Raw genomic sequence first — 24,030 nt, 5'->3', positions numbered from 1 at the left:
TTGTGAAAAATTTCGGTTTTCAGATTTCAATGAAAATATTCATTTTGACCATCCCTGAATCCATTTTGACTAGTTTCAGCATGATATCTGTAGGAACATACGTACATATGTATCTCACATAACTCAAAAATTATTAACCGTAGGATGTTAAAATGTTGGATTTAGGACTGTTGTAACATCTAGTTGTGCACCTCCCGTTTTGATTGCAATCGACTGAATCAAAAGTGTCCAAAAAGGTCCAAAATCCAAAAAAAATCTTAATTTTGGACTTTTATAAACTGCAGTAATAAGCCCTCGTTGAGAGCTTTTCAACGATATATCATAAGTGCTACTTATTTTCATTGGTTCCAGATTTATAGCCAAATGAAATTTTAAGTAATGAAACATTTGCATCTTATAAGCGAAGGCACATCAGTTCGAATCAGACTTCATCGCCTTTTTTTTTAACCTCCGATTGTAAAAAAGTTTTACCATAAAAAAAAATGTGAAAAAATATCAGAAAATATTAATGAAATAAAATTTCATGTACTTTTCATTTTTTTAAAAATGTATATATGTAATTTAATAGGCATACAAGGAAGTCATGTGATGCCCACATTAGAATTTTATTTGTAAACTTCACTTTCATTAACCACACAGATAAAATGTAATGAAGAAAGACAGATAAGAATTACATACTTGATCACTGTTTAACAGATCCCCTCCTCTGCTTACCCATTTACCAACAGCATTTTATTTATGAATTTCTTCAGTTGGTAAGTAAAATGTGATTGAAAACAACATCAAAAGTGCATATCTGGTTTTTTTATATGGGATACTTTGAAGTAGAGGAACAAATTAATTGTAAAAATTCTTTTGATACCTTTGCTGATTAATATAATTTTCTAAAATAAAGAGACCACTTCAATAAGATAGAGAAGTGAAAATTAATTTTACTAAAACATTTGACCTATTATTAGGCCAGCAAAAGACAGTTACAAGCATTAATACAATTACAGTTGAAAGGATCTTAGTTAATAAACAGAGCGAATGGAATTAAATTGTAATTCAATCTAATAACACATATGCTGTTGATAAAATTCCAGACATGCAGCATAGCCTCCTCACTGGAGATGTTTTAGTTCACGATTATGAAATTGATATGAATTACAGGTATGTTTGTTTTTGTATGTTACATTTGCCATACTCTATAGGAAATGCTCAGTTACGTGGAAACTCTATGCGAGCTTATGTGGAGACTTATGTTCTAATGTTTGGAGAATGTTTTTTGCTTCATCTAAATTAAACTCATTTTTACATTTAGAAGAAATGTTAACATGTAGATGTATACCACTCTCATAGTTGTACGTCCTACTAAGTACTTTTTTGTCTGGAATAATGGATTTAGAAAAAAATTGTTCATTAGCTGAGATAGAGTACTTCCATCATGCTTGTAAACATGACCATATCAGCTTACTTATGTGTGTGAATAAACAAAATATATTGAATTTATAACCAAAACATACTGAGTTATTTGAACAGCACTGTAATTAATAATGTCTTTGTTAGCCAGTACATCCAACCAGTCGGTCAAAAGTATTGTATATAAACAGCACCTAATATAAAATTTATAACGATTTAAAATAATTTCAAATTTGTCCAAATTACCTACAATATTAATATACAGAAGTCTTAATTTGTAGAACTTATTTTTAATCTCTTTCTTTAAAAATATTTGCTTTACTAGGAATTTATTTAATGGTAGTTTTAGAACTGAAAGAACAATAGAAATTAAAGATTTTTTAAAACAAAATAATTAAATTTGTTTACTCTTAATAATAGTGTAAGACTTCTATTTCATCATAAAATTTGTATTTGAAATTAAGGGTAGAATATTATTGACTTACACTTGCCAATTTGGGAGTTCTTTCTGCTAAGGAATAAACTTTTCTGAGAACATAAATTTAAAGATAAAAGAGTTTCCAGACCTATTTTTATGCTAATTTTCTTTTTTCTTATTTTTAGTTGTACACTGTCAGTTTCTGAAGTTTATCACTTTCCTCATGTAACACTTTGTCTGTGCATTTGGTATTCAGTTTGCTATTTAGTTCGACTTCACTTCAGAATTTTACTTACAGCTAACTACAGGAACACATTGTAATTGTAAGGAAAGTGAATCATATAATGGCTGTAATAAAAAAGTTTTATGTGAAATATTGAATTGTTTTGTAAATATATTTTGAGTTTGTAACAAATAAAGAAGATATTACTTTTAATTATTAGAACATTATTCTTGATATTTTATTATTTCCTTTTTTTAGGCAATGTAGGTGTTAATGAACTATTGACAAGCCTTATTCAAGCAGTGGATGTGTTTAGTGAACAACAACGACAAGAAATAAAAGAGGAAGAAGAGAGAGCTGCAAGAGAGATGATTAAAATAGAACAAGATCAAGCTTATCAAGCATCGCTTGAAATTGATAGGTAAGTTTTCCAGACTTTTTATTAGACACAAAGTAAAAAAAAAATTAGTTCTGATTAAGAAAGCTGTACACACCAGTAAAGAGTACAGTAATAAAAACCTAGGACCAAACTGTACCCATCGGGTTAGTCTAGTGGTTAATGCGTCTTCCCAAATCAGCTGATTTTGAAAGTCGAGAGTTACAGCGTTCAAGTCCTAGTAAAGCCAGTTATTTTTACACGGACTTGAATACTAGATCGTGGATACCGATGTTCTTTGGTGGTTGGGTTTCAATTAACCACACATCTCAGGAATGGTCGAACTGAGAATGTACAAGACTACACTTCATCTACACTCATACATATCATCCTCATTCATCCTCTGAAGAATTATCTAAATGGTAGTTACCAGAGGCTAAACAGGAAAAAAGAGAGAGGACCAAACTGTAATTTCACTTAATAATATTCAAAAATTAACTTGATGTTAATGTTAAAAAATTGTAAATAAATGTAATTTGTAAATAATGATTTTTTTTTTGTCTTCATTCATTTGACTGGTTTGATGCACCTCTCCAAGATCAAACAAAACGACTATCTAGTGCTAGTCGTTTCATTTCAGTATATCCTCTACATTCTACATCCCTAACAATTTCTTTTACATATTCCAAACGTGGCCTGCCTACACAATTTTTTCCTTCTACCTGTCCTTCCAATATTAAAGCGACTATTCCGGGATGCCTTAGTATGTGGCCTATAAGTCTGTCTCTTCTTTCAACTATATTTTTCCAAATGCTTCTTTCTTCATCTATTTGCCACAATACCTCTTCATTTGTCACTTTATCCACCCATCTGATTTTTAACATTCTCCTATAGCACCACATTTCAAAAGCTTCTAATCTTTTCTTCTCACATACTCCGATTGTCCAACTTTCACTTCCATATAAAGCGACACTCCATACACTTTCAAAAATCTTTTCCTGACATTTAAATTAATTTTTGATGTAAACAAATTATATTTCTTACTGAAGGCTCGTTTAGCTTGTGCTATTCGGCATTTTATATCGCTCCTGCTTCGTCCATCTTTAGTAATTCTACTTCCCAAATAACAAAATTCTTCTACCTCCATAATCTTTTCTCCTCCTATTTTCACATTCGGTGGTCCATCTTTGTTATTTCTACTACATTTCATTACTTTTGTTTTGTTCTTTTTTATTTTCATGCAATAGTTCTTGCGTAGGACTTCATCTATGCCGTTCATTGTTTCTTCTAAATCCTTTTTACTCTCGGCTAGAATTACTATATCATCAGCAAATCGTAGCATCTTTATCTTTTCACCTTGTACTGTTACTCCGAATCTAAATTGTTCTTTAACATCATTAACTGCTAGTTCCATGTAAAGATTAAAAAGTAACGTTGATAGGGAACATCCTTGTCGGACTTGCTTTCTTATTAGGGCTTCTTTCTTATGTTGTTCAATTGTTATTGTTGCTGTTTGGTTCCTGTACATGTTAGCAATTGTTCTTCTATCTCTGTATTTGAACCCTAATTTTTTTAAAATGCTGAACATTTTATTCCAGTCTACGTTATCGAAAGCCTTTTCTAGGTCTATAAACGCCAAGTATGTTGGTTTGTTTTTCTTTAATCTTCCTTCTACTATTAATCTGAGGCCTAAAATTGCTTCCCTTGTCCCTATACTTTTCCTGAAACCAAATTGGTCTTCTCCTAACACTTCCTCCACTCTCCTCTCAATTCTTCTGTATAGAATTCTAGTTAAGATTTTTGATGCATGACTAGTTAAATTAATTCACATTTATGTGAAGAATACAGAACAATTAGCAAATAATGATATATCATAAATAATAATGATAAAAATAAATTAGTAAACAATTGAATAATGTAAGCTTCTGGTCACTGTTCAGGCACCATTTTTGTAAGCTTCTGTATTACGCAAATTAAATTTTTTTACAAAAATAAAAAATAAAATAAAATGAACTTACTAATGTTGGGATTTGCAAAACAATGTACTATGAATATCCTACTTGATAAGTTTACATCCTCAGATTGCTGTCTCAAGTTTTTACAAAAATAATTAAAAAAATGAATATATTCATTATTTATATTTATAAAATAAAAATAAAAACAAATAATAAACACATTTGACTTGCCAGTCTACTTGAAATTCATAGAACCCTAATTATTTATCTACTTGAACATATCAGAATTTTACAAATCATCTTATTAATATGGAATTGGCTAATCCAAAATAAATTCTAGTTATAATTTTGAATTTAATTTATCATTATAACAAGTAACATTTTTAATAGTTCTTTTTAAATGGTAAACAGATTAGTAATTTGGTAATGGATCCATGAAGTATTTTTACAGAGAGGCCTTTAACAATAGTTTCTCATACTGCATCCAGAATAAAACAAATTGCAAACCTCCTGAACAGTTTTTTGAACAGTCACTAGACTCAAAACTAACACCAACGAATCGTAACATAAACTGCGTCTTTTCAATGTTCTCCCAATCTAACCCCCACCACCATTTCTGAGAATTACTCAGTCTGTGTGTGCGTGTACGCACACTAATGTAACGCTTTCTTTGGGAAAAGTTTGTTCCCATTGCAAGCATGATGTCATACTACAATAAAATTTTAATTTTTAGAAAGAATGTGCAATAAGTAATGAATCATGCCGTGATTATCCACAATCACGATCTTTTGTAAATAAATCTATTTAGCCTTGCGTTTTAAAATCGTCCGTTGATGTAATGAAACATTTATAAAATAAAAAAATGTAAAATACAAATAAAGTAACCAACTTAATTAAGCCCTTTGAGCCTAATTTAGTCAACATTTATAATGATTACAATAATCCAAAAATAAAATTGAAAATAATAATGAAGTAAACATAAAGCAGATAAAATAATTATGCTAGTTATAATTGATAAAGAATATTATACAAATATACTTAATAAAATTGTGAATTATATCTATCACAACCTGGTGATTCTGCAATTCCTGAAATGTTTCTGGAAATAGCATCCTGGATATTGAACAATATGAAGCAAGATAAATGTTGATAGCCATAGCCACATGTAATGAACTGTTTTGCAATGTTATATGTTTCAAACCCTTTGTTGCAAGATCATTTTATCTTAAAGAATAAATTAATGTTATGTTTTGTTACATTCTATTAACTGCTTCCCAAAAATCACAAAATTAAACATAGATTCCACTCTCACTTAATACAATTTGTGTTTATTAGTGATTTATAGTAAATTTCAACTAATTTTTAAATAATAAATTTACAGAAATCGAAATCTGGCCAAAAATATAAATTTTATACAAAAAAATTTTTAAATCCCAAAATCATGTTCATTATAAAAAACAGTATAGAGTTAGTTAATTCAGTTATTTATATTTTCCCCCTTATTTTAATCTATGCTTACTGTGATTGCAGTAGAGTAATAGTATTATTAAAACTTAGTAAAAACTAAAATTATCTTAACATTTCCAGGAGTGCAAATTAATCCAAACACAGATAAGTAACGTAGAAAAAAATCATACCTCAACAATTTGTGAATATTTAATAATTATGTCCTCCTTTAGTCTTATCACTTCGCATACAGAATTTGGCATCAGTTCAACAAGTGTACTACAAATCTTTTTTAATTTCTTCATTATCAAACCATACTATGATATTGTTACTTTAATGAGCTCAGTTTTTGTGGTACATGTCATTTTTGACATTTTTTTACTATTATTCAGAGATTTTAAATTGTTTTTAAGTCTGGGAAGTTGTCTGATCACAGGAGCACTTTGTTTCATTCTTCAAAGATTTTTCCACTTTTTTGGCAGTATGGCATGATGTCAAATCTTGTTGGAATATTCCATTGCCTTCTGGGAATACATTTTGAAATGTCAAAAACCATATTCTTCAAATATATCCATCACTTTATATACATGTCATCTACTGCAAGTAATGAACAAGGGTCTACAGATGTGAAACAACCATAAAACATTATTTTTGGGTGTTGGATATGAGCCAGTGATGTATTTTCAACTGAAGATGCCTTTCTAATGTATAGAATCCTTTGCTCCACATGAAAATGTGATTTGTTGAAAACATAGCATTTTTTTCAGTCTTCTTTGATCCAATTACCCTGTGCTTTGGCTACTAAGCTTTCTTTTTTTGTACATCATTATGGTTAAAAGCTGCTTTTTAATTCTAATAACCAACCGAACTGTGAGTAGATTTTCTTTTATGGCCACAATTACCACCATCAGTTCAAAAGTTTATATATAAGTATGTGTATGTGTGTTTCACTTTCTTATGGACACGATAACTGCCGTAATTTTTCACCAATCACTTTAAAATTTATACTAAAATATAACAACCTAAAACCTCAGTCGAGTTAGTTAATGGGCAAAATCGAACCATGGGGGTGGAAATGGGAGGGATTTTTTAAAAAACTAAATATCACTATAACTTTCCTATTAAGTAAAATATTGAATTCGTTTAAAGTTCCTACTATTCTTTGGATAAGGGCCTATAAAACTTATCTAAGTAATGTTTTTTGACATTGTCAACCATTGGCCCAGGGGGTTGAAAAAATGGGGTTTCGAAGAAAAAAGATCATACCTCCCTCATAGGTACAGTATGTAATCTGTTTAAGTGGTCATTAGTTCTCTAAACATTACCTAAAACTTTTGTCTGAAACAATTTTTGATATTACCAAAATGGAATTGTAAGAAGATGGGGCTTGTCGTAGTTAAACATGTGAAACTTTTTTCACATGCAACCATTGTTATATTGAGTAAATTTGAAGTTTTTCTTAACCTTAAGGTGGAAATCTTTTGTATCCCCTACTTAGCATCTGTGAAATCTACCTCCATCTTCCGGCATGCTGAAAGGAATTTTTATATTTTGGGAGATTTTGCAATAAATTCTCTCTGATTCTTCATATTTTATGTTTATTAATTCACCTAATTCTATTAATTCTCTTAACATTACATTTCATAAGCCTTTATTTGCTTTCCTATCTTCCCGGTTCAAGTTTCACTGCCATAAAACACAAGATTTAGGTTTTTTGTTTTCAACTTTTTAATTCAATGTTTGAAACCATGCAAACAGTTTTTTTTTTCAAAAAATTTCCCCGGCTTATGCCAGTTTCCTTCTCATCCTTTTTTAATTTTAATTCATAGTTTCTCCAATTTTGGCATAATGTATTTCAACAATGAATGCATATCACTCATTTGCATCTCGGAACTCATTCCTAATTTAGTAAAAAATGTTTGTCTTATGTTTGTTGTGTGGCACATCTTCTAACATGTGGATGAGATTCGTTGCAGTTTTAATGGAAAGATTTATTTTAATCTTTCCGTCATCACCTCTTTTCTGCTATCCCATTATTAATTGTAATCCTGAAACTGTATGGATGTGTATTTGTGTGTGCATGTGCATGTGTTCTATATTATAGGAAACTGGCTGTAACGTAAACTTATGGTGATAAAACATTTTACAGAGCGAAAGAAGAAGCTAAACAACAACAAATTCTGTTAGAAACACAAGAAAAGTTAAGAGTAGAACATGCAAAACAGAAGGCTGAAGCAAAGAAAGAGGTAACAATTTTCTTACTTTGGATTTGGCTAAATAATTATTGTGCTGCCCAGATTATAATTTACATACGGAAAATTTGAATAGTTCACTACTTTACCCGCATATTCTTTTAAATATAAAATTGCAATAGAAAAATATTTTGTAGATTGATTAATAAAAAGAAAAGGTTATTTCATTCACATAATGTTTTTATTAATTTTTAACAGTAGTAAATACAAAGATTGAGTTATTCTAAATTATTATTTAATAACTTGGAAAGCACTCATGAATAATTTACTGAAGTTAAAAGAGTTACAAGTAAATTTTGTTTCTTAAGCAATCATCTGTAGTTTATAAGGAGATAGTAAAAATAAATATAATGTAAAAACACATACATTATATTTGTTAATATAATTAAGTGTTAATGTATTAACACCTAGTGTTAATACATGAAGTGTTAATGTAAAACACAGAAAAAATTTGTTTGTTGAGATTAATTTAAAATAATGCAACCTCTCTATGAATAGCCCAGAAAGTAAAGATAAATAAAATGAAGATGATATTCTACAACAGGTGAATTCTCTCCTTGCATCGGTCGGATTTGTTTAGTTTCTCTGATGTAAGATAAGACAAGAGCTTATTTAAAAAAGGCCAATAACAGAATTTATCAAACATGACAAAATATTCGAACCGAGTAAAAGTACATAATGTTAAAAAAACTTGCTTAAACATAAATATAAATAAAAAAATTTACTGTTGGGGTGTGTGCTTATTGTTTAACAATTTTTAATTTTTTTCAGGCTGAGAGACAATTATTGGAAAAGCGCTTGCCTGATGAACCAAGTGAGAATAGCTCAGGTGTAACCAAAATTAGGTTTAGAGCTCCAGCGGGTGAATGTCTAGAAAGAAGATTCTTAGCAAGTAATAAATTACAGGTAGGTAGTGACAATTTTCCTAATTTCAATTATGTCTGGATTTAATGGACTTACAGGTAAATATAGTTATAGATGGTTATAATTTATAGGTAATAGAGATAAATTACCAATAGTTAGTTATTACTAATTAATTAGAAAAAATATTTTTTCGTTATAACTAAATTATTTTTTAATTTTCCAGCTGTTATGGTGTTCATTCATTGCAATGTTATAGAATTTTTCAATAGATTGTAGTATTTAATAGTTAGGTTTTAAATGTTCAACTCATATTCAGTTGAGGAATAAAATCATAATAATGATCATCAGAGTAGAAAAAATGGGGAGTCTTAAATATTTTACCTAGTTCAAAAAAGGTAAAACAGTATGTCATTGATTTTCAAGGGATAAAAATTAGTGAAGTACATACTGTGTTAAATCTTACTAATTCAAAATTCATTGAGCAGTAAAACAGTTATGATTTTTTTTTTTTTTTTTAATTGATATTCACAGTATTAGTTGAATGCATTTAAAAATTGTTTTCTACATAAGTATTGTAATTAAATGGATTTTTTCCTTACTTTCAGTTTGTAATTAAAAAAAAAAAATTGTATTTAAAAACAAGATAATTGTTAAATTATTTGGTATAACTTTATTTTTAGTTGATGAAAATAGTTGCAAAACTTATTAAAATATTTCTCGTAGTTTTTAAACCTTACCATGTTTAAACCATACCATGTTAAAAATCTTACGTTAAATTGTCAACATTAGTGTAATAATAAGTTTTTTTCAGGTTTTATTAGATTATCTTGTGGTTAAAGGCTACCACATCAATGATTATAAAGTGATATCTAGCTGGCCAAGGAGAGATGTAAGTACTTGTTAAATTAATTGAGCAATTTTTTTTTTTTTTTTAAATGATTTCAATAATACATTATTTCTGTGCTAACAGAATTAATTTCTGTTTTAAAACAGAATTGTTAAAACAGAAAGTCTTTTCCACTTCATGAGGAAGGATGTCAGGAGCAGTTTCGTAAATTTATATGAATTTTGTTAACTGGGTCTCTTTTGCAGTTTTTAGCAAAAAAAGCTTGTGTACATTTTAATAATAATGTGTAGTTAATGGTTAAGGAAAATGTATGGTAAATTGATAGTATGGTCCTTTTTCCTGTGAAAGATTAACCAAAATATATGAATGAATTTATTACAATTAATTATAATTTTTATACGATTGATGTAAAATACTGATGATTAAATTAGGCAAGAATTTGAATATTATTAGAATTTAAATATGATAAAAAATAAATAATTAAGTTTTTTTGTTGGATGGCATGTACATTTAGAATTGCAGCATATTGAGTAACATCATTATTTTTAAAAGATAATATCCAAACATATACAACTACATTAGCAAACAAAATGTTAACCAACATTTAACATTAAACATTAACAACATATTTTGCTAATTATATAACATCTGCTAACAACATTTTGTAACTGCATCATCATTTCTTGGGGTTTTTACCCATTAATGAAAAGCTCTTACATATTGTTCAAATTTGACAGTGAGTAATTAAAATGTATTTTATTACAAATGGCAGTTTATTTTGTTCGAAAATGACAGAACAAAGAGTATGCATTAAATTGTCCATTAAAAATGGAATAAAGAACAGTGAAACGACGGAAGATATTAGAGAATGAAGGTAATGTTGGTAATGTTACATAAACACCAAGATTTAATATTGGTACAGTTTCAAAAGGCTGTGAAGATGTAGAATTCAACAAAAGAGTTAGATATTATAGTTAAGTAACATATCAAGACCAAGACCTGATGAAAATATTGACAAAATAAAGGACATTGTCAACAGTAATCAAATTGTATCAGAGAAGTTGCTGTAGAGGTGGAAATTTCTTATGGCTTGTGGTAAGTTAACAATTATATGGTTGCAAGGAGCTTACTTGAAGCTAGACATACAAGCATCAAAACATACTTGCAACATACTACATATCAGAGTATTCCCAAAGGATCTGCCAGCAGCTTGGCTAATTTTATTGACACAATTTCTAGTAATATAAATGCTTTAAAGGCATTAAAAATTGATACGAACTATGCAGAATGTTTATTGATTCAATTATTTGCATGCTTAGAACAATCAACTGTACGATCTTGGGAATCAACTTTGACAACTGATTCTTTTCCATATATTGATGAATTTATTGTTTTTCTCGAAAAATGAAACAAATGTGAGAGAGCTGTACCTCAATATCTCAAAGAAATCCATGGCAGAAATACCTGGAATCTTCCTTGTCTTTGAAACATTCTAATCAATCCAAGCAGGATAAAAATTCTTATCAGGCGCATACTATTACAACTAATTTGCAATGCCCGTATTGCAAATAATGTCATCTATTGTATATGTAAATTTTCTTAAGTTATGTACTGGTGGTTATAATATCATTTGTCAAAAAACACAAGCTATACTTTAATTGCCTTAATAACAATCAGTGTTAAGGATTGTTATAATTCTCATTATTGTAAATATTGTAAGCAAAAATACCATTCAATTTTACATGATAGTGAAAATTTGAAATTGAGTCTAATCGTAGCTCTACTGAAAGTAATTCAAAGGGCAAAAATGAAATTGAGAATAGATGCACTGCTGAAGACGACGCTTCTAATTTTAATACAAATGCAAGTAGCAATTATTGTAGTTTAAAGATTCAAAGGGTAACTCAGATTTTACTTGCTGCAACCGTCCTTAGGGTTAAAGATTTGGACAGTCGATTGCAATCTTACTGTGTATTACTTGATGCTGGCTCTTAGGCCAGTTTTATTACTGAAAACATGGTACAGTGCTTAATACTAAAACTAAATTGAGAAGATTTACCGATCTCCAGAATAAAGTTTCCACCATGACAAAATGTAGAGTAAATATTGAGTAGAGTAATTATGAAAATTATTCTACTTCTATTAAATGTTTTGTTTTACTGTGCATTATAAGTTTGATGCCCACTGTATGTATAAACACAAATACGTGGAAATTTCCGACGTTTATAACACTTGTAGATAGTAATTTTTATACATCCATGTAGACACGTTAGTTGGATCTGAATTATACTTACATTTAATTAAAAAGGGTCAAATCAAGAAAGGTGAAAATTCTCCAGTTCAAGAAACTAAACTAGATGATAATTGCTGGAAGGTTATCATCCGTAAATACAGAAGAAAAACCTCCTTGCATAACATTATTAGTCAATTCTGAAATGAATATTCAAAATCAGTTGAAGAAGTTTTGGAAATTAAAAGAGATTGCCACTACAGCTCGTACCAAAGAAGAAAACTTATGTGAACAGCACTTTTTGGAAAACTTGAAGAGAAATAAAAATGGAAGATATATTGTGTGATTACAAAGAATTCCGAACCTAGTTGCTTTTGGCAACTATCTTAACATTGCCCAACATGGATTCCAGGCGTTAGAGAGAAAACTGACCAAAGCCAGTACTTTACGAACAGTTAACAACAATTTTATGAATGAATACCTTCAACATGGTTATATGTGGAATTGTCCACATATGACCAAGTATATGGTGAATGATTCCACCATCAATATAAAAAGATTATTTGGCATGTAGTAGCAATATTGACAATCCACATTATCTACCACATCATGCAGTGTTTAAATAGCACTACAACAAAAACATGAGTAGTCTTCAAAGCATCTGCCAGGGTGGAATATCACTCAATGATACCTTGATGAGAGGAACTGTTGTCCAACAAGACTTAATATCAATCATTCTACAGTTTAGAATGCATTTTTATGCAATGACTGTGGATGTTGAAAAGATGTACTGACAAGTGCGTGTTGACCAGAAAGACTATGACTTGTAATGGATTTTGTGGCAAAGCTCAAGCGATGAAGAAATCAAATGCTATCAATTGACCACTGTCATGTACAGAACTGCATCTGCCTCATTTCTTGCAACAAGATGTATAATTCAATTATCTGATGAAAATTAAGAAAAATTTCCAAATGCTTTCAAAATAATCTAAGAGATTTTTACATGGATTACTTATAAACTGGTTCTGAAATTTAATTGAAGCAATTTAATTACAAGGTGAAATAATTTTGATCCTTAAACTAGCTGGATTTGATTTACACAAATGGTGTTCAAATGGCCTGCACTTCTAAATTGTGTGGCTGAATTGGACAATGCTAATCACACATTTAATTTCTCTAATACTTTAGGTTTAATCTGGGATTATCAGAAAGATATGTTGTGTTTTCAGATAAATACAAAAATCACAATGGTCCATTCACTAAAACAATAGTTTCAGCGATCATATCATCCATTAGGCCTATGAGGTCCAATTATTATGCTATACAAGATAATTATGGCTTCAGAAATTGGAGTGAGATAACCTACTTTCAGAAAATCTCCTTCACGTTTGGTCTGTTCTCTTTGAAAAGTTCCCATTTATAAAGCAAATTCATGTTCAAAGATAAATCAAAGAATAGCAAAAATAGTTGATAGACAACTACATGGATTTGGTGACACCTCGAATGATGGCTATGGTGCTTGTTTATATGATTATATTTAATAAAATTAATTATAATCATATTTTATCTATTGAAGAGAAGGAATTTATTTTAATGCAATGAAAATATTCATTTTCAAACAGAGATTAAAGAATTACAAGTTAATTCATCTGTAATCTATAGTAAGCAAGCTATATTCGTTGCATCCATTCATAGATGGAAACGATTGTCTAAGAGTGGGAGGAAGATTGCAATTATCTGATATGAATTTTGACAATAAGCATCCTATCATTCTTCCACCTAAGTCTAATTTAACTAAAATAACAATTGGAAATGAACATCTTAGGCTTTTGCATGCAGGCCCTCAATTACTTCATTCTCAATTTTGTGAGAAATATTGGATAATCAATTGTAAAAGCATCATTAGATCAATTCTACACAAATGTCTAACATGTTTTTGATTCAAGGCAAAACAATCATAGCAATTAATGGGACAACTGCCAAAATGTCGCACTGAAATTACTTACAAGCCGTTCATTTACTGCCAAATTGACTACGCAGGACCTTATTAATATGTTAAGGTGGGCCGCACTCAAACATTAGGATAAATTGTTATATTGCATTATTTGTTTGCCTATCTACCAAGGCTATACATAAAGAATTAGTCAGATTTATCAACCAATTTATTTATAGCTGCATTAAGCAGATTTGTCTCTAGAAGAGGTCTGTGTTCTAATCTATATAGTGATAATGGAATGAATTTCGTCAAAGCCAATAATTCACTTCATTTAATGTATAAATTTTTAAATTATGATAACATAAGAAAAATAGCAAACTTTTAATCCAAAATGGGGATTCAATGGCACATTTCTGAGGCTTATGGGAAACTGCGGTAAAGTCAATGAAATATCATTTTAAGACGTGTGATAGAAGATTTAGCTTTTGACCTTTAAGGAACTCATTACTCTATTGACACAAATAGAAGCTGTCCTTAATTCTCGCCCCCTTTGTACATTAACTTCCAAATCCTGTGATCCCCAACCTCTAATTCCTAGACACTTACTAATTGGTGATCCTCTTACTTCTTTACCTAATCCTAATGTAACTGATGTACATTTAAACAGGCTTAAGAGATAATAGTTTGTTCAGACCATCTGGCACCGATGTTCCTCAGATTACCTATCACAACTTCAACAAAGGTTTCAAATGGAGAGTTGAGTATCCATCGCTTCAACCTGTAACTGTAGTTTTATTAAAAGAGAATAACATGCCACCACTGCAGTAGAAACTAGGTGTAATTGATGACATACATCCTGGACCAGACAACCTCGTTCAAGCAGCTACAAATCAAACACCAACAGGGACTTGTAAAAGATATGTCCATTACCCATCAATGACTGAGACATTTTTTATTATTGTTTAATCTATGAATTATACTTTTGTTATTTTTTGTATTCAGTTTATGTTTTTGAACTTTAAGTATTCAGTTTATGTTTTTGAACTTTAAGAAATCATAATGATTTCTGGTAGGCAGTATGTTCGGGCAGTGCTGCTGTCTGGAACCATGTGATATGAAATATTATTTTTTTCTTCTTTTCAACATAATTTTTTGTATTTTATTAAACATGTGTTTTTATTCTTTAATTGTTAGTGTGTAACATGCAACCATATGATACGGCTAATCGCCAAGCTTGTTGGATTCAGTGTTTTATGAAGGATATCTCTAAAGTAAAGACCATTGGGAAATTGTTTTCCTTAAGATTGGCGAACCTGTGTCATTCTTGGCCATGCTACTTCATATAACATGGCTACTTATAACATGGTCATATATTCATGGCTACTTGGCCATTCTTGACACTGCATTGTTGTCTGTAAGTTGTTGCATTGTAGTAGCTGTTATTACATATGAGTTATCACATTATAAAATGAATAGGAAAATCGATGTTGCCGCCGACTGTGAAATATGTGGAGACATATGTTTTTTAAGCCAGCTGAAATTCTTAGGCAGTTGGTTGCTGAGTTTGGTGATAATGTAATGAATGAAAGAAACGTTCAAAAATGGTGTAAAAGGTTTAGAAATGACAGAACTAATGTGCACGATGAAGAACGTTCTGGAAGGCCCTCGATAATCACAGAGGACTAGTTGAAAGTGTTGATGATGAAATCAGAAAAGATTGTTGCTCTTCCGACCTAGCCCTTCTTTTTCCTGATATTTCAAGAGGTGTTATCAGTCGCATTGTTCATGACCATTTAAGCTTCAGAAAGGTTTGTACACATCGGGTGCCACACGTCTTAACGGAACGTTACAAAAAAATCTGAATGGAATTTGCTTTGAAATTTTTGATGTGCTACACAGAAAAAGGTGTTGAGTTCCTTAATTCAGTTACTGGTGATGAAACATTGATTTTGTATTACATGCCAGAGAGAAAACAGCAGTCAAGTGAATGGAATCATCCTCAATCACCAATCAGATCAACAAAGGTCAACACAGCCATTTGTACACAAATTGATGGCCACAGTCCTTTGGGATCGGTTTGGCGATTTCATGACACCTGGAACGACTATAAATGCAGAAGCCTACTGCGAAACTCTATGTAAGTTACAGTGTGCCATTCAAAATCGGTGATGTTGGCGGCTGACCAACGGCGTTGTCCTGCTGCATGATAATGCATGTCCACATATTGCAGGTCCGACACGTGATTTACTGAGAACACTTGGATGGGAAATTTACGATCACCCACCACATATACTAGCTTCTTCAGATTACCATTTGTTTGGTAGATTGAAAGAATTTTTGAGCAGTAAGCAATTTACAGATGACAGTGAATTTAAAAATGCTGTTAATCAGTGGCTAAATGGACTGGCGGCAGAAGAATACGACAAGGATATATTGAAGCTGATGTATTGCTAGAATTAAGATATTTATCATGTGGTGATTATATAGAGAAGTAGTATAAGATATGTAGTTTAAGAGAAATAAAAAATATTTATAAATTTTTCAGAATATAATTGTTCTACAATGAAATGGTCTTTACTTTAGAGATAACCTCTCATTGTATCGCAAGATGTAAATTATTATTGTTAATACGAATCAGTTTTTGTTTTATTCAGTCTACTTAACATAACCAAACAGCATGTCTTTTGGTCTTAAAGCCTTCCACAAGTTGTTGGCAGTACCACTTTGGGTTCCTCTTACAATTTGAAAATTCTCTTTATTGAATATGTATATCTTGAGAAATTCTTTTATTAATCTTGTTGTGTGTGCAGAAACTAACTGCTTTGTTACTTCTTTCAGAAGCTATTTATGAATTCACTGTATAGATATCAATCAATTTGTAGAATAAACCATCGGCCATTTTTTTGTATACTGGATACAAGATTACTACTCATCTTGTCATCACTTCCGCTTTTTTGTGGCATTATAATAGGATATAATATCAGGCTTACATTTTGCTTGTCATCACCTTTATCATGATGCATAGAATTAATTAATATTAACTGCTCTGTTATGTTTTGGTACATAAAAATTCAAGGTCATTTCTTTAATAAACCCTTATAAACTTTCCCCAATTTGTCATTTTTGTCGGGAAGAAATTTAGCTGGAATTTCTCATTTTTTTATTTAGGGTGCCAACATATGTTAACCCTTTACTTCTGATTTTTGACCAAGTCAATTGATGAAAACCAATTGTCTCCAGTTATGTTTCTATTTGAGCCACAAAGGGGTTTTTCCAATCTTATTGTGGCCTGTTATTGTTTTCTTCTTCTGACAATCCAATTCCATCAGAACTCTTACTACTGTAAATGTACACATTATATAAATAATTAGTTTGCAAGTCTAAAATACATCAATTTTAGTCCATATTTATTAGATTTTTTTGGCATAAACATTTTGAATACTCATCTACTTAAACATTTCATCTACACAAGCATTTGAACCAATGGAGCAAATTCTCTGACAGCAATAAAAACATCAAATATTTCTGTAAACAAAGCTGCTTTGTCTGTGGTTTTTCTCTAAGCTGAAACTAAAATATAAATTTTAGTTACATGATTGTCAAATCTTAGAACAATAAATAAAAGTAAAAATTTTTTTCTGACATTACCAGTCGAAAAATTTCTCAGCCTGTTTCATCGATTCATTTGTATCCAAATCATCACTTTCCCACCCATCTAGTTTATGAATAATTGCTGTTTTGAAATTTGGATCATTCACATTCATTTTTACGTTCGAAAAGATGTAATAAAATTTGCTAGTAAAATTGAACCAACTGGATACAAAGAAATTTATGAACAAGAAAAAATACACATTATATGATAATTTTACCAGAGGAAATTGTAATACATAAAAATGAGAAAAAACAAGTCATAAAAAATAACCTACAAGGCAGTCTATAACTGAAAATGTAGCTGCTACTGCAAAACACATTTCATTTGGTGATCAAGGGTGGGGATACAGAGAAGATGCGTTCCATCATTTTGACGTCACCTCACCAGTTGAAGCTTAATCAGTCTTCTTTTGTTATTTCAAATGCTTTTTAATTTCATTTCTTAATGTTTGTACAATTTCCTGCTTTCATAATTTTTGTCGTTTTTATATTTACTGCATTTATCCTCAAGTTTTGGGATTTTTTTTATTAATGTGTTTCTTCTAACATTCCCTTTTTTAATCTTGATTATTCCATTGCCTTTATCTCCTGACCTAGTTTGTTCTTTTTTTACTAGATCTGTTTATATTTTACTGAATCTTATTTTAGTAACTTCTAGGTCTGTAATTTTGTTTTTTTTGGTCTATATCCCAGCTGTTCTCATTTTTAAATCTCAATTTACAAGTCACTACATAGTCAAAATTAGTGCCTTGTCCTTGGGTACATTTTGCAATCCATAATTTGATTCCTAAATTTCAATATTTCATAGATAATAAAGAGTAAAAAAAAAAAATTTAAATCCATATTAGCCGTAATGTCTACTACTTTGGTAATCTATTAGTTGTCTCAGCTGAAGTTCCACTAGCCTTGTATACAAGACAGACTTCATGCATCACAAAATTAATGCCTTTTTGCAAACATTGCATTGTTCCATATTTGACATTATCTAATAGTATGTATATTTATAACCCAAAAAAAGCCTGTTATTTTGCAATTTTAATTGATACACGTGCACAGTTGTGAACATAAAGTTAAACAACTGTCAACAGACTATAATTTAGAAACACTGAATAATTTTTTACTAAAAATTGTTCATATTAGTTTGATACTTTTCATAATCTATTGAATTGCTTTGTGTTCTATGCATTATTTTACTGCTTCAGTTTCATTATAAAACTCGTTATAATGAAAATCATTATAGGAGCACAAAGCACTTAAGTTAAGCGTCTTCCATATATTTTATTTCATGCAAAATTAAATATCTTTCTATATATTTGTAATTTGCTCATGCTTTCATAAACTAGCCATTACTACACAGTCTTAGAATGTATCAAACATATTAGTTAAATACTACTACCACAGCTTGTGTTTTATTTATTTAGTTTAACTTTGAAATGAAGCTAACAATCCAGACATAATAGCTTATAAATAAAACAGCCATTCAACAGCTTGTTCTGTTTCAATTAAAACAACTTATTCTTATAAATAAGAACAATTTAATATATTTCTCCTGTGCAATACTTACTAACAGTTGAACTGTGAAATGTTAGACAATTTATATAGTTTTTCTTTAAAATCACTTGTCTATTTTTATCATTACAGACAGGCATGTTTTTCTTATGTCCCAAAATCTTATATATTATTATTGTTTTAAACTAATTAAGTGTACTGTACCAATAGTCTAAATTAATTACATAGCCCTGATTTGGAAAGTTTTGGCTCAGACACAATCATTTCAGCTTCACTAACAAGCATATAGCTGCATCTTGGCCATAGTACCCAGAAGATTCTAGCAATATTTAGGTACCAACTCGGAAAGTTTTATAAAATTTAACTTCAGACGAACTGTTGCTTGGATTAAATTGAATAAATCGTTGTCTGCCTGAACATTACAAAAAACATAATTTTTTGGAGTGTATATATATTAAATTTGTTTTATTTAAATATTGAATAGTGTGCCTAGTTTATTCAATCTGCCTTCAGATTTACTGAGATTACCAAAACTCTTATTTGTCTCTTATAATAAATAAGTTTTGTCAAAACTCATTATTTTTCTATGTATAATGATGAGCTAAATAGTTTAGCTCAACCGTTTACAATATCACGCCTTTTCTTAACAATATCACTGTCTACATCAGGTTTAAATCTTATTTCAACCTGTTTCATATTATTTACACTGCAGTTGTGGCATTTACATTATCATGCCTGTATGCAAAACTGACTGACCAATTTATTATAAAATTTGCATTTTTGTTTAAATACAAAATTACTGCATAGTTTAGATAGGGACATTTATTTGAGACATCATCATTTGCAGCTTTTACATCAAAACTTGCTATTAAAAATAGTTCAATATTTGATATCATTCTTCACTTCACGAATAAAATAAAAATTAAACATTAGCATGTGATTTTGTTGGCAGAGAAATAAAGCAAGCACCACTAAAATCATTAGCAGTTTATAATATGTAGTCGTGCTATTTGAGATACTCTTAAGATCATACTTTGAATACATCAAAGTACCAGTGGGCCCTTGCACATTCATGATGAGGTATAATGAAAATAAGTAAATGTGATAATAAATTACAAAATATGTAAGTTTAAACACTGTTTAAAATTATGATCCCCTCTCATTGTTCAATAGAGATTATTTATGATGTTTATTTACATTTTCAGTTGACTACCCTAGATATAAATTCTACATTGCAAGAATTGAATCTTTGTCCTCAGGAAACATTAACTTTAGAAGAACGATAAAGTTTTTAAGATCGATAGTGATATTTTTAAAAGAAAGAAAGAAAGGAAGCAAGCTTAAAAAAATTAATTTCTTAAGATGATTATGATCTGCTACAGAAAAGACAAAAATAGTGTTTGGAATCGATCAGCACAGACAATATTTGTGTTTATGTAAGATAAAGGCTGTGTTTATTTAAAACATGTTTTTTTTTATTTTAAAAGTAATTGTAAATGTTTATTTCAGGAGTATACAGAATAATGAAAATGATAATAATATTGCATTTTTAAAGACCTTTTTTTGTTAATATATTTTTAATTTATTATTTATTACAACTGATGATAACATAATTTAATGCAGTTATTGTTTGCAATGACAAATTATCACTTTTTATAATTTAATTATTTTATTTAACAGTAATATTGAAATATTATTTATTTATGTGTAATAAGTTACAGTGAACACATGAAAAAGTAAATATTTATATTATAATACACTCAACAATTTATATTTACAATACATATATTAACAGATAAGAATATATGTATATGATTGATTATAAAATATTCTGGAATAAATTATTTTTGGATTTTAACTGAATTTGAATATGACTCAAATAAAAAAATATATATATATTACAATTTAAGATTTAATTAAGTTTATTATTGGAAAATAACTTAGAAATGTTAAAAATTTTTACATTATAAGAATAATAACACCAGGTTTTATTGAATTAGCAGATTGAGCAGTTTCTCTAAAAATAATAATAAATGTAGTAGCAAGATGCAATTAAAAATATTGTGACTGAATAAAAATGTATACTTTCATTTATGTAATAATTCAATTAATTTTGTTATTCATGAAAATATTTTAGCATAAAATTTTGTTTTTCCTTTGGTGTGGTCTTGTTACATTACCAGGAACTTTTTCAGAACCTTTTTTTAATGTTACCATATTGAAACATTTCATAATTTTTACAGTATGCAGTATGATAATTTATTTACATCTTTATATATATAACATATATTTCTTAAACATAGCTAATCCTCAGTCTCTATATACATTATTTTATTTTTTATATTTTACCTCCACAGCATTACATAAAAATTAATGACTGATTTTAAGTTAGTAAAATACATTTGCTGTTTGAATATTGAACATAGTTAACAGAATGTGATAACTAAAAGATTGTCTTGAGTGAAATCAGCACAGTTAGAATGAAATTATGCAAGGTTTTATATAATTTTTAAAATGCTCAAGACTGGCTAGCAAAAAAAAGTATTGTTTAAGAAATTCTGTTTTGTTATTCGTTTCATTATATATAAAAATACTTAAAAAAAATTTTTCCTTTTTTTTAATTGTAAGATTTTACTGTTTAAATAATTTTGATTTTTTACACAATGATTTTTTTTTATTGTACTGCTTATGTAATATTTATTCTGTTTTTGTTAAACATTTAAACAATTTTAAATCTCATTTTAAATTCTTTTATTCTAAATTAATGTTTCTATCTAGAAAATATTTATTAAAATGTTGTGTAAAATCATTGGTGGTTCATATTTATTATATTGGAAGCTCTGTTAATTACTTTTTATTGTTAAATATTTTTCTTATGAACAATTTTATTAACATATGAACTGGAAAAGATATGTGAAAACATATTTTAAATTTTAAACTATTTCATTATTGCTTGAAAATAATTTTACATAATAAACTATTTAATGAATTATTTTTCAGATGTAAATTATAACTCTGATGAACTATTATAATTATTACTATTTCTTACTATTACATTTTTTTACTTGAATTGTAATGCATTGGTATAACTTTATTGCCAAAATGTATATTGTACATACAAAAAAAAAATTATAATAAAAATTTTGATTACTACTTTGAAAATATTTATTTTTATTTACATTAATTTTAGTGCAAAAGAAATATGAATGTTCTTTATTTTCATATGTTCATTAAAATTATTTTAATTTTTATCTATTATTTATCTTCATAAGTAATTTTACGTATATTTTTTCAGTGCATTATATTTTTGCCTCTTCTGTATCCTACTAGTTTATTACTGTTTTTTTCTTCAAAATTTTGGTTATATCATGGATAAATTAAATGTATAAGATACAAGTAAAACAGATTATTTTTTCTTCAGAATTAGTTTCCATCTTTATAAGCTATTTTTGGGAACTTGTAATGAAGATAGACTTGCTCTTAAGTATTGCAGAATGTTGAATGAATTTTATGTTGTAGTTAATTGTTATAAATCAAAGGTATCACTTGATTCATCTTAGCCATTCATAGGCTTTAAAAAAAATTGTTGAATGTCCATAATATTTCCAAATCTAAATTCATTGCTAATTGAAAAACAGGAACAATCCCAAAATAGGTAAAATTTGCTACCAAACTAAAGGAAATACAACAGAAAATCCAAAAGTAGTTCTTTTTGCCCATTAAACATATTGTGTATCATAATTGAAATATACAAAAGCATAAAATTTCAAGTTTTTTCAGTTGTGTGTGGATGTATAACAAAAGACTAGTTAATGAAAGCTTGGAAGGATATAAAAATTCATAACTTGTTTGATTACATTACATTGTCAGTAAAATCAAATACCTTTTGAGCAGATTTAAAACATGTCATTTATAATTATACAAACATTAGAATCTCCAGACGCAAAATATTATATAATGCTCTTTGTAGAAGGTAGATTTCTACATCTACAGACATTTATGAGCAAGTGTTCTAATTCACCTTATATTCACAAATTCTTTTGAAGAAACTAGATAATCTGAATTATGTAAATGTATTTTGTAAAATACAAAATAAATATTATATGAAATGTATCATCTTTCCTCCTGTATTTCACAGCTTTATATATAGTTAAATACAAATGTGTATGTTTAAAAAACAAGCAGTAAAAAAATTCTGTAAAGTTAAATATTTAATATAATATTGTAAAGAAACATTTTCTGTTTCTATTTTCATTTTTCTTAAGAAATAATATCAGTTTTATAAGTAAAACCATTGGCCGGAGTTGCTTCTTTGTTTTCTTTTACAAATTTTGGTCTACTCAAAACTGGTCCTGGAAAAAAATTCCTTTTACTCTAGGCTAATGAACCAAAAGAGAAGCACTTAGTTAATTGTGCATATTTAACTGATTTCATTGTTTTCTGTTTAGATTTTTTGAATGTTTGTAATTTCTGTTGAGTAAAGATGTAATATATTTTTTCACTTTTATCCACTTTCAAATTGCAAAATCCCAATGTCTACTTTAGTTACAAACATTTTTTAAATTGTCATCTGCAAACACTGGCATCCTGAATAGTGTAGTACCTTCTCTTGAATAAATTTTATAATTTATTGTTTTGAATATGCTTGGATTATTTACAGCTCCTCTAAATATTATGAAGTTATATTTTTGCTGCTATAAATAAATATTTTAGAAAGGAGTCATTACTTTCAGGATGCTCTTTAACAAATAACAGCTAACAAAAAAATTATGAAAGAATATTTTAAGATTAGTTAATGTAGGAAAGTACATATAGATTGAACCCAAATAAACGAAATTTTTAATTAACCTAAATAGTATTATGTAAACCATTGTCTCCAAACACTTGCCCTAGTAAATTAAAAGTTAATATAAAAAAGTAAT

The 24,030-nt window shown here is 28.8% G+C and overlaps 1 protein-coding gene across 1 annotated transcript in view; it reads left to right on the top strand.

The window, feature by feature from the left end:
* The window catches only part of casp (Fas associated factor casp), a 100,995-nt gene extending 77,247 nt beyond the window's left edge, over window positions 1-23,748 (top strand). The window contains exons 11-15 of the mRNA XM_075360663.1: window positions 2,301-2,463; window positions 7,969-8,065; window positions 8,843-8,977; window positions 9,747-9,824; window positions 20,314-23,748. Of these exons, the coding sequence (XP_075216778.1) occupies window positions 2,301-2,463; window positions 7,969-8,065; window positions 8,843-8,977; window positions 9,747-9,824; window positions 20,314-20,394 (554 nt within the window). The 3' untranslated portion in view covers window positions 20,395-23,748. The remainder of the gene's footprint in view (window positions 1-2,300; window positions 2,464-7,968; window positions 8,066-8,842; window positions 8,978-9,746; window positions 9,825-20,313) is intronic.
* Window positions 23,749-24,030: the final 282 nt, after the last annotated feature.

This window comes from Lycorma delicatula, chromosome 3, assembly GCF_047948215.1.
Source record: "Lycorma delicatula isolate Av1 chromosome 3, ASM4794821v1, whole genome shotgun sequence".
NCBI lineage: Eukaryota > Metazoa > Arthropoda > Insecta > Hemiptera > Fulgoridae > Lycorma > Lycorma delicatula.
Note: the sequence above shows the minus strand (reverse complement) of the source record. Positions and strands in the feature narration are given on the sequence as shown.